This window comes from Trachypithecus francoisi, unplaced genomic scaffold (genome assembly GCF_009764315.1).
Source record: "Trachypithecus francoisi isolate TF-2019V2 unplaced genomic scaffold, Tfra_2.0 Lachesis_group15, whole genome shotgun sequence".
In the NCBI taxonomy this organism is placed as follows: Eukaryota; Metazoa; Chordata; class Mammalia; order Primates; family Cercopithecidae; genus Trachypithecus; species Trachypithecus francoisi.
The window spans coordinates 107475643-107492608 of record NW_022681460.1 but is presented as its reverse complement, the minus strand read 5'-3'; the positions used below and the strand labels follow the sequence as shown (position 1 = coordinate 107492608).

At 42.6% G+C, this 16966-nt stretch overlaps 1 protein-coding gene across 9 annotated transcripts in view; it reads left to right on the top strand.

Annotated features, from left to right (window-relative positions):
- Positions 1-16966, top strand: part of RBFOX1 (RNA binding fox-1 homolog 1) — a 2535170-nt gene that overhangs the window by 2329831 nt on the left and 188373 nt on the right. For all 9 annotated transcript variants that reach the window (XM_033235808.1, XM_033235804.1, XM_033235807.1 and 6 more), the window contains one exon: positions 11527-11769. In XM_033235808.1, the coding sequence (XP_033091699.1) occupies positions 11527-11769 (243 nt within the window). The remainder of the gene's footprint in view (positions 1-11526; positions 11770-16966) is intronic.

The window sequence follows — 16966 nt, the reverse complement described above, 5'->3', positions numbered from 1 at the left end:
AACAATAATCAGCTCATAATTGGTGTGTTGATTATTTCGTATCCTCATTAGCAGACATCATCATCACCATCACCATTATTACTATCACCATCATCACCACCACCATCTTCATCTTTATCTTATTATGGATTCAGTAACAAGAATTCTTCAATAAGACCACACTATGTTAAAATTCTGGTTCTTTCCCTTACTAATGTGCTAGATCCATGTGTTGGAAAGTATTTTTCATTTGTTTGGCACCTCAGTTTTCTTATCTGCCAAAGGTACCATAATGAGTTTAGTATTCACTAAAGTAGGTTAGAGTCCAACACACGTCACTTCTTCCTGGGTTCTCCAGAGAAAGAACTTCACTGGACTAGAAGGAGGACCAATTTTATCCCCACAATGGGACGTATGTGCATACAGGACTTTCTAGATTCTAAAATACATTCCAGTAGATTTTTCCCTCTAAAACATCATAAGAGTCTCACTGTGAAGAATAATATACATTACTATTTATATTTTAGGAATAAGGAAACTGGGTCACATAAAGACTGAATGACTTGCCAGTAGTTTTCACCATTATGCTCTTGATGCCTCAATATTTGACTTTGATTTCATAGTCATGGCATTACAAGGTTAGATAGTAACTAACACTAGAAATTACGTGGCCTAGCATGGTGTGTTTTTTTTCCATTTATTTATTTTTACCACAATTCATAAAAGATTTTACACTCTGAACCCATTCCTCCACAAAAAGTTTTCATGAAACAATACAAACTCTTAACTATTTTATTCTTCTCTTGTGTGTGTAGTTTATTTCATTTAAAAAATGTTGATATGATGATCCCCTACATGGTCTTACAGCCTAAGAGATCAGACTGACAGAATAAAAATCACAGAACATTTTTTCTCCAGGATGGGGTATCAGAACTATCTGGGGCACCTTTTGACAGTGCCCGTCCCTGGATCCTACCCTCAGAGATCCAGAGGCAGTAGGTCTGGTGTGAAGCCTTGGAATCTGATTTGTTTGTTTGTTTGTTTTTTTTTTTTGAGACGGAGTCTCGCTGTGTCGCCTAGGCTGGAGTGCAGTGGTGCAATCTCAGCTCACTGCAAGCTCCGCCTCCTGGTTCACGCCATTCTCCTGCCTCAGCCTCCCGAGTAGCTGGGACTACAGGCATCCACTACCACACCCGGCTAATTTTTTGTATTTTTAATAGAGACGGGGTTTCACCGTGTTAGCTAGGATGGTCTCAATCTCCTGACCTCGTGATCCGCCCACCTTGGCTTCCCTGAGTGCTGGGATTACAGGCATGAGCCACCGCGCCAGGCTGGAATCTGATAGTTTTAAAAGAATACCCAAGGAACTCATGTTCCACGGACTAAGGACCCATGTTCTGTTGCATCTCTCTGATAGTTTCCACCTGAAACTCTTTAACTCTTTCTCTATTTAAGTCTCTTTTTCTTTGCTTGTTGAGATAGAGTCTCACCTTGTCTCCCAGGCTGAAGTCCTGTGATGCAGTCTTGGATCACTGCAAACTCCATCTCCCGGGTTCAAGCGATTCTGGTGCCTCAGCCTTCCAAGTAGCTGGCATTACAGGCACCTACCACAATGCCTGAATAATTTTTGTATTTGTAGAATAGAGATGGGGTTTTACCAGGTTGGACTCAAAGTCCTGACCTCAAGTGATCCACCCACCTTGGACTTCCAAAGTGCTGGGATTACAGGCATGAGCCACTGTGCCTGGCTAGTTGTTTCGTTGTTGTTTTTGAGTATTTTCTTCATTATTCCCTAGGACATTAATGCTATCACCAGGGAATTGTCCATCTTGGTCTTGTCTCTCTTTCCCAGGTTGAAGGACAGAATTTGGCTTCTCAGTTGAGGACGAGAGCTTCTGGTTTGTGGGAATGGCTGCTGTCCTCGCATACTGAGCTGGAGACTTGTGAGACAGGGCCTCTTGTCCTCTGTGGTTATGTGGTTAGAGAGGGGAGCTGACACATCCCTTTGAAGAATCTGAAAGGGCTGCTTGTTTTAACTCTCACTCTGTGATGCATTGCAGAGATCCCCAAAGTATGATTGGAAATGGAAATGTAAGGACGGGCACAAATACTGTGTATCCAGATTTTCCTTCCAACCTTGAAGAGCTGGGAATTAAAAAGAAAAACATCGCCCAGGGGCCACCTGAACTAGAACCTGCAAAACAGACAAGCAGGAAGGTTGACCAGGCGGTCCCTTCCACCCTCACCTCCTCCTCCTCTGTTATACCATTTAATTACAACTTGAATCGCTTCAGAAACCCCATCCATTCCCTCCAGTAGGGGAAGATCTCTCTTTCTATAGCAAGGAGGCTTGGTGATAAGCAGCTCTCTGTAGGAAGGGTGGATGGGACTCTCAGAACCTCTCCCTCGACAAGCAAGAAAGACATGAGCAAACAATAACCGAAATTGTTTTGACATTTCACTCTGGTTGTTGTAGTTTTCATAATAAAGGAAGAACAAAGTATTTGCAGCTTTAAATAAAGAGGCTGCATTTGGCGTTGATGTGGGGTTTCACTGGGGAGATTTTTGTATGAGTTCTTGTTTTTGCTCACTGGGAGAGAGGAAAAAATGGTAAGCCATGAAAAGACAAAAGTCCAAGAAAAGGAGAAAGCAAGACCCCTATACTTTTTCTTCATAGCATTTATCACCACTGGAATATTGTGGTCATCTTAGTATTTACTTTTTGCTTCTTGAAGTCTGCTGCTGCACTTGGCTATAAGGTCTGTAGGAACAAAGATGGGTTTGGATTTTGCTGATCGTTTCATTAAATGTGAATGAACGAATTCATTTACATAATGCATACTATGAGCCAGGCCCTGTGTGTGTGCGCATGTGTGTGTGTGTGTGTGTGTGTGTAGTTTTTGGTGATTTGATTTTTAATTAGATCCTTACAATAGTATGGTGAAACTACTCATCATTGGTGCCATTAAACAGAAGCAAAAACTAGTGCTTGGAGTATCACAATAACTTATCTAAGATTACACAGCCAGTCTGCAAAAGAGCTGGATTTCAAAATCTTCCAAGTCATCATCAGTTATGGTATTTTTAAGATCGATTTGCCGTTAACCACACAGCTTTGTTACAAATTCATGCTGTCTGATGTTCTCACAGTATTTTAAAAAATTTACCTATTGCGATCTGTCTATCTCTGTAAGCTTTTTTCATCCTTCCTCTATCTCTTCCCTTTTATCCCTGAATGTTTGCCCTCCCCTCTTCAGAAAAAATAAAATAAGATAGTAGCAAGCTCCCTGCTGGATTTTATAACTTTGCATACCATATATTTAGTTTAGTAATGAAAATTTCCAGCTCCAGGCGATGCACAGAATCGTATTTCTAATGTTTTTTAAACAGCTATTAATGTGGTCCAGCACTGGGTTTTTTTTTTTTTTTTTTTTTGGGTTTTTTTTTCCCCCTTCCTCCTCTATGTAATCATCTGCTCAGTGGTGTGCTGTGAAACTGAGAGTAGGAGCCAGAGGAGGAGCAAGCTGTGATTGATGGGCCAGGCATTGCTGGCAGAAAAAGTCCCATCTGGGTTGGTTTTGGGAGCAGTCAGATGTTGAGGGGGAGGTCAGCCAGGCGGCCTCAGCCCCCCACCTTCCTCAACACCCCAATCATCCACACATTGCACAGTGCGCACACCCTCGCTCGTAATTGAGGCGTGCTTGGGGCAGATGCTTTGTGGTGTGGGACAAGAACAGCTGCTAAGTTTATGGAGGAGAAAGGAAGCAGGATGGTGCAGCAGGTATTTTTTTTTCCATTTAATCTTTCACTCAAAATTGTGATTTGCATGAAGCTGAAAGCTTTTCTTGCGTTAAGCCTGTGCTGTCTGTGACATGGAGCTTGCTCCTTGAATCATGTCCGGGGAAAGGAGAGGAGTTTTGGTGAAGAGAGTGTGTGTGTGTGTGTGTGCGTGTGTGTGCGTGTGTGTGTATGTATGTGTGCGTGCGCGCATGCGGTTTCTGCTTGATGTGTGGAACTGAGCGGGTCTTAGAACCAGCAGGTTAATGGTGTCCTTTCACATGTTTCTTCTTTGTTTCAGTGCCCGTAGGGCATGATGCAGTTTAGCTCAGTTCAGTTCAGCACAAGAGGGTTTCTCTGAATATGTGCGATTTCCTGCCAGAGAAGTGGCATAGACCATGCTCCTAAGCTAAAGTAAAACAAACTGTCAGCAAGACTGAAAACTGCAGGCAACCACCAAGAATGGATAGTTTTCCTCCAGTGAGTCCATGCTGGTGGGGGGTCCCACTGCAGGAGCCGTTGCTTTCCTGGGCTGTGTGGACAGATACGATCAGCTGGCTTATTAACTTTTGACAATTCCTGTGCATTTCTTCATTATAAGGGTTGAGTTTAGGCCAGAGGAAGTTCTCCACAGCAGGAAATAAACTGGGGACAAACAAATTCCAGATGCAGAAAGGGAGGGTGTGCTCAAGAAGTTTGACTATCAAGGTGGGGAAACGCAGGCGTGTGAGTGTGCACACACACATACCCACACACGAAAATACTTGTCTATTTTAGACAGCTATGAAAGCAGGTATTTTGCCTTGTCAGTGAAAGTCAGGTAGTTACATGGAAAAGAATACACCCATTTCATGTTCGGCCACTTAAAGATTATTTTTCAGTTGAGATACGGTTTGCATTAGATTTTGAGCCAAAAGATTTTGCAAAGCCTGACTGGCTACCACTCTTGGTTGTCTTATTAGTTTCTCAAAACTAGTTTATTAAACCACTCAGGGCAACAACTGGGAGAAAGGCAATGTCTTGGAAAACAAAAAGAAGAACAAAAAAGCCTCTCACTTTTTTTTTCTCTCTGACTCTGTCTCCTGAGTCCACTTCAGAGAGAAAATTCAGGTTTTAGGATATTTTAGTGACCAAAGAAATTGTCTGAGCATCAGAAGAGTGGCCCTCTGATTGTGTTCATACAAAAGTCGGCACACTATGCTAATAGTCAGATTACAGTGTTTGTCTTAAAATAGCAATGATAGCCGGACTATTTCATGCTTCAGTAAAATAGAAATGACTTTTTTTTTTTTTTTTTTTTTTTTTGCTTTTAGGAATCAGACTTGGTTGCATTTTAATAATCCTTTTGCTCTTGGTAACTGGAGTGAAAACTACACGTCAGGGTGTCTTAACTAATGACAGGTTTCCATCCTGCTGTCATTGAGTCGCTCTCGTTGACTGAGAGGTTTGGTGACTGGGGACAAGAAAGTTTCTTCTAAGTTTATGCTAATAAATGTTGTTTATTTCAAGGTTCTAGTCAGTTCTGCAGCAGCAATAGTGGGTTTTAAAGCATGAGAGCTTGGCCTCCTTTCATCCTCTTTTTGTGTGCTGAGTAACAACTCAAGAAAGTCCAGGCACTGAAATTAAACGTTAAGTTTGCAAAAGCTTCTGAAGCATTTGCTTGATGGTGTGGGGAACAATTGCAAGGCAGATCGTCCTGTTCATCAACTAGGAACACCCACAAGCACCCTGACTGCAGATATCAGAAACTCTCCGATCATTTCACTTATTTAGGGAAAGGTGGGGACTTGGCATTGGAGTAGAAGAAAGAAGGAGGCTTCTGCAAATGAGGGAATGTCTAGCCAGAATGCTCCAAATAATTTTGCCTGTCACTGTCCCCTACATGAAGTTGGCTTCAGTTTCCAACCCAGGAGCCTGTTCGTGTGCCTAGGATTTGCTGTGACCTGGAGTTGAAAAGGTGCCCTTAATGTCAATATATTTTTCCAGAAAATACATTTCAGCAAAGCTAAGAATCCAGGAACGTCACTAGGGAGGAAACAGAGACATCTCTGGAGCCATTTGAAGGTGAAAAATAATTCCATAGGAAGTACAATGGTCTTAATTAAATATTAGCTGTAATTAGCCTAAAGTGCAAATGTTGGGAATATTAATTAGGATCTCTCTGGAACGGCTGTCAGTGTTAATAAGTTACTGTAGGGGGGTCCCACCAACATCTGTTTGAGAACTCTAGGTACAGGATGAAATCTGGAGCCCCGTGTTCCTGGATGCTAACTGCAGGCTCCTTGGCTACCCTAGAGCATGGTGCTCTGTGTTTGCCAGAATTGCACAACTCATGATAGAGGTGGGTGGTTTGCATTGGCACGTGTGATGCCCCCAGCTGGTCCTTGCCTTTCCTCGGATAGCCTCAAAGCATTTCAAAGTCAGGCCTCAGGCTTGAGGTAGTGCAGAAGTTTCCTAGGCTGCTGGCCCACTCCTTTTGAATGGTCACCAACCTAACCTGTCCATTGGAATTGCTGGCATCTTTGAATCAAATACCCTAGTCCCTGGCTTCCTCACAGGGAGTAACACACCAACAGCTAAAACACAGGTCCATGGTGTATATGATAGAGAGGGAGTTGCTTATTTAAGAATGGGAAGTGGACAGGCGCGGTGGCTCATGTCTGTAATCCCAGCACTTTGGGAGACCAAGGCGGGTGGATCACTTGAGGCAGGAGTTTGAGACCAACCTGGCCAACATAGTAAAACCCTATCTCTACTAAAAATACAAGAAATTAGCCGGTCCTGGTGGTGGGCACCTGTAATCCCAGCTACTCAGGAGGCTGAAGCAGGAGAATTGCTTGAACCTGGTAGGCAGAGGTTACAGTGAGCCAAGATCCCACCATTGCACTCCAGCTTGGGTAACAGGAGCAAAAGTCTGTCTCAAAAAAATAAAAATAAAAATAATGAATGAATGAATGAAGTGAACTCCCCACCAGGTGATTCTCTTGCTAGATGAGAGATGCCTTGGTTTAACTCTTGGCTTCCCTAAGAACTATCTGTGGCTGTGACCTTGAATAATTATTCCCAGCTCTGGTCTGGAGCATCTTTGATGACAAGGTAAATTGAGATTAGAGATGCATTGCATGCAAAGTGGGGATTCTAGACCTTGGCACTATTAACATTTGGGGCGGGACAGTCCTTTGTGGTTCAGGGCAGTCCTGTACACTGTAGGATGTTTAGCAGCATCCCTGGCCTCCACCCACTAGATGGCAGTAGCACATCCTCCCTCATTTGTGATCATCAAAACTGTCTCCTGTCATTGCCTTATGTCCTGTGGGGAGCAGTCACCACTCTGGAAGAACTGCCGGTATGAGGCGCCCAGCACAGTGCCTGCCACCTATTAGGTTTTCTTCTGAGGACCAGTGAGGAGAAGGGGCTGCTTTTCATGGAAGTCTGAGGCCATCATGAACCTTCTGATCATAAGCCCACTTATGCAGATTTAAAGCCTGTGTGTATGTGTGTTTACAGGTCAAAGACCTGCTAATGGAAAGTAAATTCCCCAAAAGATTCTGACTCACTGTTTTTGCACCATTTCCAATATTGCCAGTCTCCAAGACTAGCTATCACCCCTCTTTGGTTTAGAGAGAATACAGCCCCTTTCTCTTTCTGCTTCACTGCCTGCTTTATTTTCTGCCCAAACTATTTATACAATAATGGCTTCTTAACTGGTGACCCCATATCTAATGACATTCTGCCACAGCTATTAGAAAACATTTTCCACAAAGGACAAGATAATAGATCATTCAGGCTTGGTGGGCTAGGCAGTTTCTGTCACAACTATCCAACTCTGCATTTGTAGTACAAAAGCAGCTACAGACAGTAAACAAATGAGCATGGCTGTGTTCCAATAAAACTTTATTTACAAAAACAAAATTTGGGCCAGGTTTGCCTCATGAGTCATTTGCTAGGAGGTCCTCTCTTCATCCCCCTACCCTATCTCCTGCAGCCAGACTAGGCTTTACAGAGCCCAGAGGTCATTTTTCAAGCACATATTCACTTGGCAGACATTTATAAATGTCCACTTTGCAGCTAATATGCTGTTGGACCACGGAGATGGGACAGGGAATGTGGCAGAGTGTCCTGTTTTCAAGGAGTTCACAGACAAATAAACAGGCCATGGCAGTACTTGGAGCTGTGTGAGCTATGGCCATCCAGCTGCAGTGGAGTAGAGGGAATGGGCAACTGACTGGGTTTCAGCATCAAGGAAAGCCTGCTGGAGGAGGGACTCTTGATGCGGATTGAAGGAAGAGAAAGGACTAGCTGGGCAAGTGGGTAGGTGAGGCTTTCCAAGCTGAGGGGCAGTGAATGTGAAGACTTGATGGAGTTGAGAGGATGGAGCTCTTCTCCCTTAACTTACCATAAGCTTCTGGAGGGCATGACCCTTCTCTGTTCCATACAGAGATAGCTCCAAGTCTACAAGGAGCCTTGGCTTTTTTGCAGGAACTAGTAGGAATGGGCCACTTTTCCTGAGGTTGCTCTGTACTGATGAAAAGCCCCAGGGTTATATATGTTCCTGGTGAAAGTATCTTCTGCTGGAGGTGGAGGAGGGAAGCCTTTGTCTTCATATGATCATTGTCCATACCACTGCTTGTGTGATTATTCTGTGCTTCCCTGTAAGAGTTGACACAAGTCTATCTTTCAATTCAGAGATGGGCCAGGTAGAAGGTTGGGGAGACAGAAACAGACCTTTAAGCAGAAGCTGCCTCGGGCACAATGAATTTCTCATCAGATGGTTCCCAAGATCCCCACATTTCTGGGGCTTTTCATCACCCATAAAGAAGTGGCATCGCTATGAAATTTCTGTACAGAAGGATATGTTCCCTGAGCAGCCTAGAAAAAGAAAAGACACTAGTTTAGTTATAAAGCAGCAGAAGTTTTTTGTTTTTGTTTTTTTTAATTAGTCAAGACCCTTTTGGTTGTAAGTAACAGAAAAAGTAGTTTAAAAAATGAGATAAAGGGTACAAAGTGTCAGTTTTGCAAGACAGATACGTTCTGGAGATTTAAGTACAGCATGGGAACAAGAGTTAAAAATACTGTATTATATACTGGAAATGTGCTAAGAGGATAGATCTTAAATTAAATCTCACCACACACACACACACACACACACACACACACAAATGGAAATGTAGAAGTGATGGATATGCTAATTACCTGGAATGTGGTCACTTCACAATGTATACATATGTCAAAACATCAAGTTATACACCTTACATAAATAATTTTTATGTTAATGATATTTAAGTAAAGCTGTTAAAATATAGGACGTTTACTGACTTGTGTAACTAAAACAAAACAGGGGTGGTGCTAACTGCGGGTAAAGCTGGATTCAAGACTCAAATGATGTCACTGGGACTCAGTAGAAACCTCTCTATTCCTCAGTTTCTTCTCTTCATTTTCCTCTAGTTTGGCCTCACCTGTAGGCAGGTCCCCTTCAAGTGACAATTCTATTGTTGTTGTTGTTGTGACAGAATCTTGCTCTGTGGCCCAGGCTGGAGTGCAGTGGTGCACTCTCAGCTCGCTGCAACTTCCACCTCCAACATTCAAGTGATTCTCCTGCCTCAGCCTCCTGAGTAGCTAAGATTACAGGCATGTGCCACCACACCCAGCTAATTTATGTATTTTTAGTAGAGATGGGGCTTCACCATGTTGCCCAGTCTGATCTTGAACTCCTGATCTCAAGTATTCCACCTGCTTTGGCCTCCCAAAGTGCTAGAATTACAAGCATGGGGCAACATGCCCAGCCTAAGTGTCAGTTCTTGGCAGCTCCAGGCTTATGTTGTTTTTACAGCTGCCAGAGTGGAAAGAGAACTTCTTCCCCAAAACTACAGCAAAACCCCAGGGTGACTGGGACTCAGTGGTATGGCTAGGCCTTAATGCACTAATGGACTCACTCAATAGATGTGCATGAACCCAAATCCATGGGACTGTTTCAGTGGGACCTTCTGATTGGCCAGGCTGGTGTCCTGTGGCTCATCCCGCAGTGACCAGGAGCTGGGTTCAACTGTATCTGCACCATACAGGCTGAGAGTGGGACTGTCCCCCAGAAGGAAACTGGGGTCTTGTTGAAGAAACAGGAGTGATGACAGACCAGCAATATCAGTGCATGTGTTCTGTGGCTTCCCAAGGATGGGCAGGGTTAACTGCTCATGGATAGCAACTCAGCCTCAGCATAGGCACACCCTCCATGGCCCCAGTGCTATGGGAAAATGTTAGAAAGAGAAAGAAACGTTTGTGTCCTTTTGTTTCCAATGGCACAGACATTTGGAGAAATTTGTCTGGAGGAGGGAAGAGCCTGATGGGAATGTTTTTACTTGTAAAATGTTTAAACTTATCCTAAGCTTAGTTCTCTTCCAAGTGTCATCTTTAACATTCTAATTAAGGTCCCTTCTAAACAAATGCACCAGTTCTGTGTGCTGCTCTGAGAACAAACTTATTTTTTTCTTCCCTCCTTTCTGTCATCATGTTTTTGCTGCACTCAGATTGCTTTAGAGAAAGAGGATTTCGGATGTTGGTGGCGAGTACCAAAGAGATAAGGAGCAATTCTGATATTTTTGCCCTAGTATCATTATACGAGGGCTAAAGTCACATCTAATTTACCAGAGACAATGGGAGAGGCAGCTATTTCGTGTGCTTAATTGCCAAGTTTTTTTCCTCTCTCTGTCTTTCTGACGGTTTGATCCCATCTACTGAGACCATGGAAAATTTGGACCTTTGGGTTACAATTTCTTACGCCGTGTGTGCGTGTGTGTGTGTGTGTGTGTGTGTGTGTGTGTGTGTGTGTGTGTCGTGGTAGGACTGCGGAGGAGGAGGTAGACAGAGAGATGTTTCCTGAAATGGAAGCATTTGAATTCAGGTTTTTGTTGTGTGTGTTTTTAAAATTCTTCTGAGTTGGTTGTAATTGTCATACTGCATGTTTTGCCTAGATCTGAAGAATGAATTGTTATATAATAATCCGTGCTCATAAAAAAGTAAGGCAGGGAGGGAGAGGGATGGACTAATGAGACTAAGAGTTAAATCCAATATTTTTCAGAAATGCTTAAAATGAGGATGTCAGAGAGAACAATCTTTGTCCAAATTAGGCCCTGAATTTTTATCAGCTGCTTTATTTTGGCACTGGGGACATCACACACACACACATACACACACATACACACACACACACAACATAACACAACCACACAGACACTGGGACCATTAAAAGGATACTCCCTCTTTCCATTATGTGAGCCAAGTCACATAAAACTTTGATTAAATTCAAATGCTTACATAAATTGTCTCTCCTCTCAAGAACACACACGTTCAATTTAATCTCTCTTGGCACTTTAAGTATCAAATCAAGGTTCTGCTGTCACTGCGGACAACTAAATGCTCACAGCTTCCAAAATGGGAATGAAATAAAAAGGATCTGCCAGAAAAAAAAAAAAATTCCAATCTAGTAAGCCACAGACCCTCCTGGTCTTTGAATATTAGGCTGGGTGGCTTGGGAAAAGTGACTATTTTTTCCAAGCCTCGGTTTCTGCATCTGTAAAATGGGGAGAAGTGATGGTTACTGTTTCCTTATGGGGTCCGGTGAAGATGACCATAGATTGGTCCATCTCAGGCTGGTGGCACCATGGTGACCCCTAGAAAGTACACAGTGCACGACCGTCCTGGGATCTGGGAGGAAGGTTTCTGAAGTGTGGCTTCTCATGATGTTCTCTCCCTCTCTCCACCTTTTTCATTTTTCAGGGTAATCAGGAAGCAGCCGCTGCCCCTGACACAATGGCTCAGCCTTACGCTTCGGCCCAGTTTGCTCCCCCGCAAAACGGTATCCCCGCGGAATACACGGCCCCTCATCCCCACCCCGCGCCAGAGTACACAGGCCAGACCACGGTTCCCGAGCACACATTAAACCTGTACCCTCCCGCCCAGACGCACTCCGAGCAGAGCCCGGCGGACACGAGCGCTCAGACCGTCTCCGGCACCGCCACAGTAAGTGGACGTGTTTGCTGCGGGTGGGAGGTTATACAAACCTGCCCTGGGGCAGGTGCCCCAGCCCTGGGAATGGTAGCAGGGGCGCACCCCCATCTACCCAGGAACTCTGGCAAAGAGATCAGTCCCTAAGCCCACGCTCATCATACCAGCTTTCTGAAGTTTACCTCATCTCCATGCATTCATTCTTAGCGTTCATTTAAATCAAAGTATTTTCTCATTAACTTCATTTATTTGTAAAGGGGCACATTTATCAATTTTCTATTCCTGTAGTTTTGCCTTTCTAGAAGGCGATCCCAATGAAATATCTTTTTGTGTGTGAAAAAAAAATTTTTTTGATGGAAGATAATTTTTTTTTAAGTCTTTATGGAAGCTGGGTATGGTGGCTCATGCCTGTAATCCCAGTACTTTGGGAGGCTGAGGTGGGAGGTTCATTTGAAGCCAAGAGTTTGAGAATAGCCTGGGCAACAAAGTGAGACCTCATCTCTACAAGAAATTTAAAATTTAGTTGAGTGTGATGGTGCCTGCCTGTAGTCCCAGCTACTTGGAAGGCTGAGGTGGGAGGATGGCTTGAGCCCAGGAGTTTGAGGCTGCAGTGAGCTAAGATTGCTCCACTGAACTCCAGCCTAGGCGACAGAGTGAAACTCTGTCTCTGAATAAACAAAAATAAAGTATTTGTGGAGTTATAATTTACATACCATAAAATTAGTATATTTTTAGTTGTACAATTCACTGATTCTTAGCATATTTACAGAGTCGTGCGATGATTGCCATCATCTAATTTCAGAACATTCCCATCAGCCTAAATACAAATCTTGTGCCCCTTTGCAGCTACTCCTCATTCATACCTCAAAGCTCTGAACCTGGCTTCTTTACCTTAGCCTCATGCATTTGAGACTCATCCAGATTGCAGTGTTTGTCCCTGGTTTCTTCATTTTTATTGGTGGACCAAAGAGCAGGGGCTAGAAATGGGCAGGGTGAGAGAATTTGAATGAATAAGGGAACTGTCCTGTATCTTAATGGTGATGGTTATGTGACTTTATACACCATACAGAGTAAATTTTATTGCATACAAATGATTAAATAGATTAGAAACAGGCATGTGAACAACACAGACATTTTATCATCACCGTAAATGAAAACTGGTGTTTTGACCATTAATCAAATATAACTCTAAGAAAAATAATTACAGTAAAATTAAATAATGTTCATTTGTGTGCCACATAAAGTAATCATGCATACCACAACACCTATATGGAACATGCATTTGGAACCTTTTTCTGCAGAATTTTTTAGAAGCTTGGGCACCTGAAACCTCTTGTCTGGAACATTTTTTAAGCGTAAGGCAATTCTGCCTCTTCCTCCTGTCCCAAGACCTCTGGAAAGCCAGTATTTGTGAAGAAGTTTATGGGTTTAAAGCGTGATACATTTCCTATGATAAAAGCAACCACTGACTAACTTGGCTACTTGCCACCTCATTCATTTGGAGGCTAGTTTTGAAGGTTTCTTTAAAAAAAATAGTATACGTTCTGAAATTTTTAGTTGTCTTCCTCCCTTTTAAATTTATTGTGGTAAAATACATACAACATAAAGCTTACCCATTTTAACCATTTTATTCGTGTACAAATTTCAATGGTATTCAGTATATTCACCAGGTAGTGCAAAACCACCACCATTATCTAGTTTGAGAATGTTGCTACCACCCGAAAAAGAAACCCTCTACCTATTAAGCAGACTCTCCCCATTCTCCCTCTCCCCAGTCCCTGGCAACCACCAATCTGCCTTAGAGATAGTTTTTTGTGTCTGGCTTCTTTCTCTTAGCACAGTGTTGTCTAGGTTCGTTCATGCTGGGTATCCCACTGTATGGATAGACCATGCTTATTTATTCATTAGTCCATTGATGGATATTTGGGTTGTCTCCACATTCTGGTTCTTCTGAACACTCCTGCTACTGATTTTTTTGTGTTTAGTTGCTGTACCTTAGGCATGGGTCTGTTAAATGAGTTTGCTGGATCAGCAGGTGTTTGCTGCTTTTGCGTTGACTACCAGGTAGTAGCGATGGGGTTGTTGTTTACTGTTTGTTGGCCATTTTGTGTTAATCAATAGTAGTAATGCCTGGATAGGTTATTTTCAGATTTTGAAAAAAGATGCAATCAGACATTATTTATTAAGCTAACTGCTGTGGAAATTTTATGTATTCATTTATTTATTCACAAATATGTACGAATCTTCTACTAGGGCCGGGACTCATACTAGCTGGCATGGTTGAACCAAACAAAATGATCTTTCCTTCTTGTAACTTAGTATGAGAGGCAGAAACTGAGCATGTGGCAAATAGCATGTGCGATAGATGTCTTAAGGAAAATATGGGTACCATAGGGAAATTTAAAAAGAACAGAGGTGCTACCTGCAGACGTGTAGTCTGGGAGCATTTCTTAAGCAGATGGTCCTTAAGGTGATAAAACAAAGCATCCCAGGCAGAGGGAATACCACACTCAAAGGTCGTAAAGGTAGAAAGATCTGGGCTCATTCAAAGTCCTAAGAAGAGGCCAGTATGTTTCGGGCATGGTGAAGGGGATTTGAAGGTGATGTGGCAAAAGATGAACTGGGAGGAATGAGCAGGGATTCAACATCCTACGGGCCTGGTGGGTCTGATAAGGGGTTGAAATTCCATGTTACAAGCAATGCTTTTTAAAAGCTTTAAGAAGAGTTTAAGTCAGAGGAGTTATGAAATGAAACATAAAAAGAAAGGGTTAGTGATGCCTAGCTTAAAGAAAATTTAATCTAGTTGGGGAGGTGAGATGCTCCACATCTTTACCCTGCAAAAAGAACACTTTAGAGATCAACACAATTGAATTTAAATAGCATGTTGGGTGACCACAGTGCCCCAGGCACTGCAGCGAGATAATCTGATGTGCAGACAAGCTCTCTTTCCTTGGAGAGCCTTTGGAGAATATAGGATATGTTTTCTGTTAATTACGATAATGTGCCAAATTCTATCGTATAGGTTTTCACAGCTTTTATCTATCGTGATGACAGTAAGAGAAAACATTTTCAAAATCATAGTCAGAAGGTTATACCTTTGAGAGTCTTCTGGTGACAGGAAAGAGAAAACTCAGTAGGAAGTGTGTTGGCCCGTGTGATAAAAAGTCCAGGCAGAGGATGGACACAGCCTGGTTTTTGGAACATGTCCATCAGCTTCTAATGGGAGGCCATCCTGGGTTGGCTTCCTCATCCTCACCTCCACTCTCTGGCTTTGTCCTGGAAGTTCAGTCTCCAGTCACCACTTGTGAAAAGCTCTTGGATTTATCCTACATAAGCCCTCTCATGGGAATCAGTCTCCATTCCTGGCTTGTGTGGCGTTATCTTCATTCAGTGGCTGAGGCTGGTACTGGGTGTCCCAGCCCTGGGGTCACCGAGGATCTTTATATCCAAATACATGGAATGAAGACCATTTCATCAGAGTTCATGATAAGATGCCTTCAGAACAAATCGTTAAAGAAACTAAGTAGACAGAACCTGATCAGAGGTAAAGGTAGCATGGTGAGCCGTTTGTATAAAAAAGCTTGAATTGGTGTTCATCAAGAGTAGGGAGTGAAGAGAAAGACAAGCACAGAACACTGGAGAGCTCACGGGGTGGGGTTTGAAGGAAGAGGAACTATTGAATAAGACATCAGTGGGATGTTCAGATTGGACGTTCAACCAATTGAATGTTGGGCTATAGAGCCTGGAGGGAATAAACTGAGAAGACATTATTGAAGTGACAGTTTGGACATCTTCAAAGATCTAGAAGAAAGCAGCTCTGCTAGAGTAGTGGAGGGAGATGCAGAAGGGACAAGAGTTGAGGAATAAATGGGATATGTTGGAGTGGGCGGGCATTGCCCATTATAAATATTTGGAGTGATAAGGAGAAAAAAGAGATTGCATCTGAGAAGCAAAGAGGTCAGAGAAATCAGTTGATAGGATAGTTGATTTAGATTCACTAATTTATGCCAACAGGGTCCCTATATGGGGTGCAAAAGACAGAAAGCAAGAGATAGGGAATAATGGTGCAGGAAAGAAAGGGATGAAGTGTTTTATAGGAGATAAGAAGGAATAGGACCAAGAGTATTCAGATACAGTAGGTAGTCTAGGAAGGAAGAAACCATTTTTTAACAGCTTTGTTGACATACAATAAACTGTGTATATTTAAAGTATACACGTTGATACATTTTTACAAATGTACTTACATGCACAACCATTACTGGTATCCAGATAATGAATATGTCCGTTATCCCAAAGTCTTTTCTTGCTCTTTTATGATCCTCCCCTCCTCCTCCTTGCCTCGTTCCCAGGAAACCAATGGGTCTGCTTATTTTGCGATAGCTTAATTTGCAGTTTCTAGAATTTTATATCAGTAACATCAAACATTATGTGCTCTCTTTGGCTTCTTTTACTCAGTATCTTTTTTTTTTTTTTTTTTTTTTTTTGCATTCATCCATATTGTTGCATGTGGCTGTAGCGCCTTCCTTTTCATTGCTGAGTACTGTTTCATTGCGTGGATCTGTCACAGTTTATTTCTCCATTTACCTATGCATGGGCATTTGGGTTGTTTTAAATTTTGGGTAACTCAGAAATTATTTTGCTGACATTTGGAAGTACATCAATTTTGAAATAGAAGAGAAGGAAGGGTGAATGTAGGAGGATGCAGAGAAATTTTCAAGTCAAGAGATAATGTGAGGAGTTCCATCCACATTGCCTTCATTTTTTCCATGAATGGAGGCAGCATCAGCAAAGGAAGGATTCCTGAACTTGGGCAAACGTCAGAAATCTGCCTTAGATAATTCCTAGAGTATTTGAATGGCAATGGGTGCCCGAGTTTGGAGAATGTGAATGGATGGCGGACTGGTTAACTGTCTACTTTGTTTCCTCCAGGAGTGTTTGCATGGCACACAATCTCGGGGTAGGATTTTAAAGGAAAGACAGCCATTAGAGGCTGAAGCAGGTGGGCTTTGTGGCTGATCCTGAGGGAAGTTTTAGGATTTATATTCTGAACTGGTATTGGGTAAGTACAGGAATCATAAAGGAGTTATCTTGTTTTTTGTTACAAACAATTACATCTGTATGCTTATCTCTCTTTGGCCAAAAGGAGATGCTGCTTTTGAGTTATCCTTTCCTGATCTACAGCAGCAGAACATGGTCTACGACAAGTTACTTC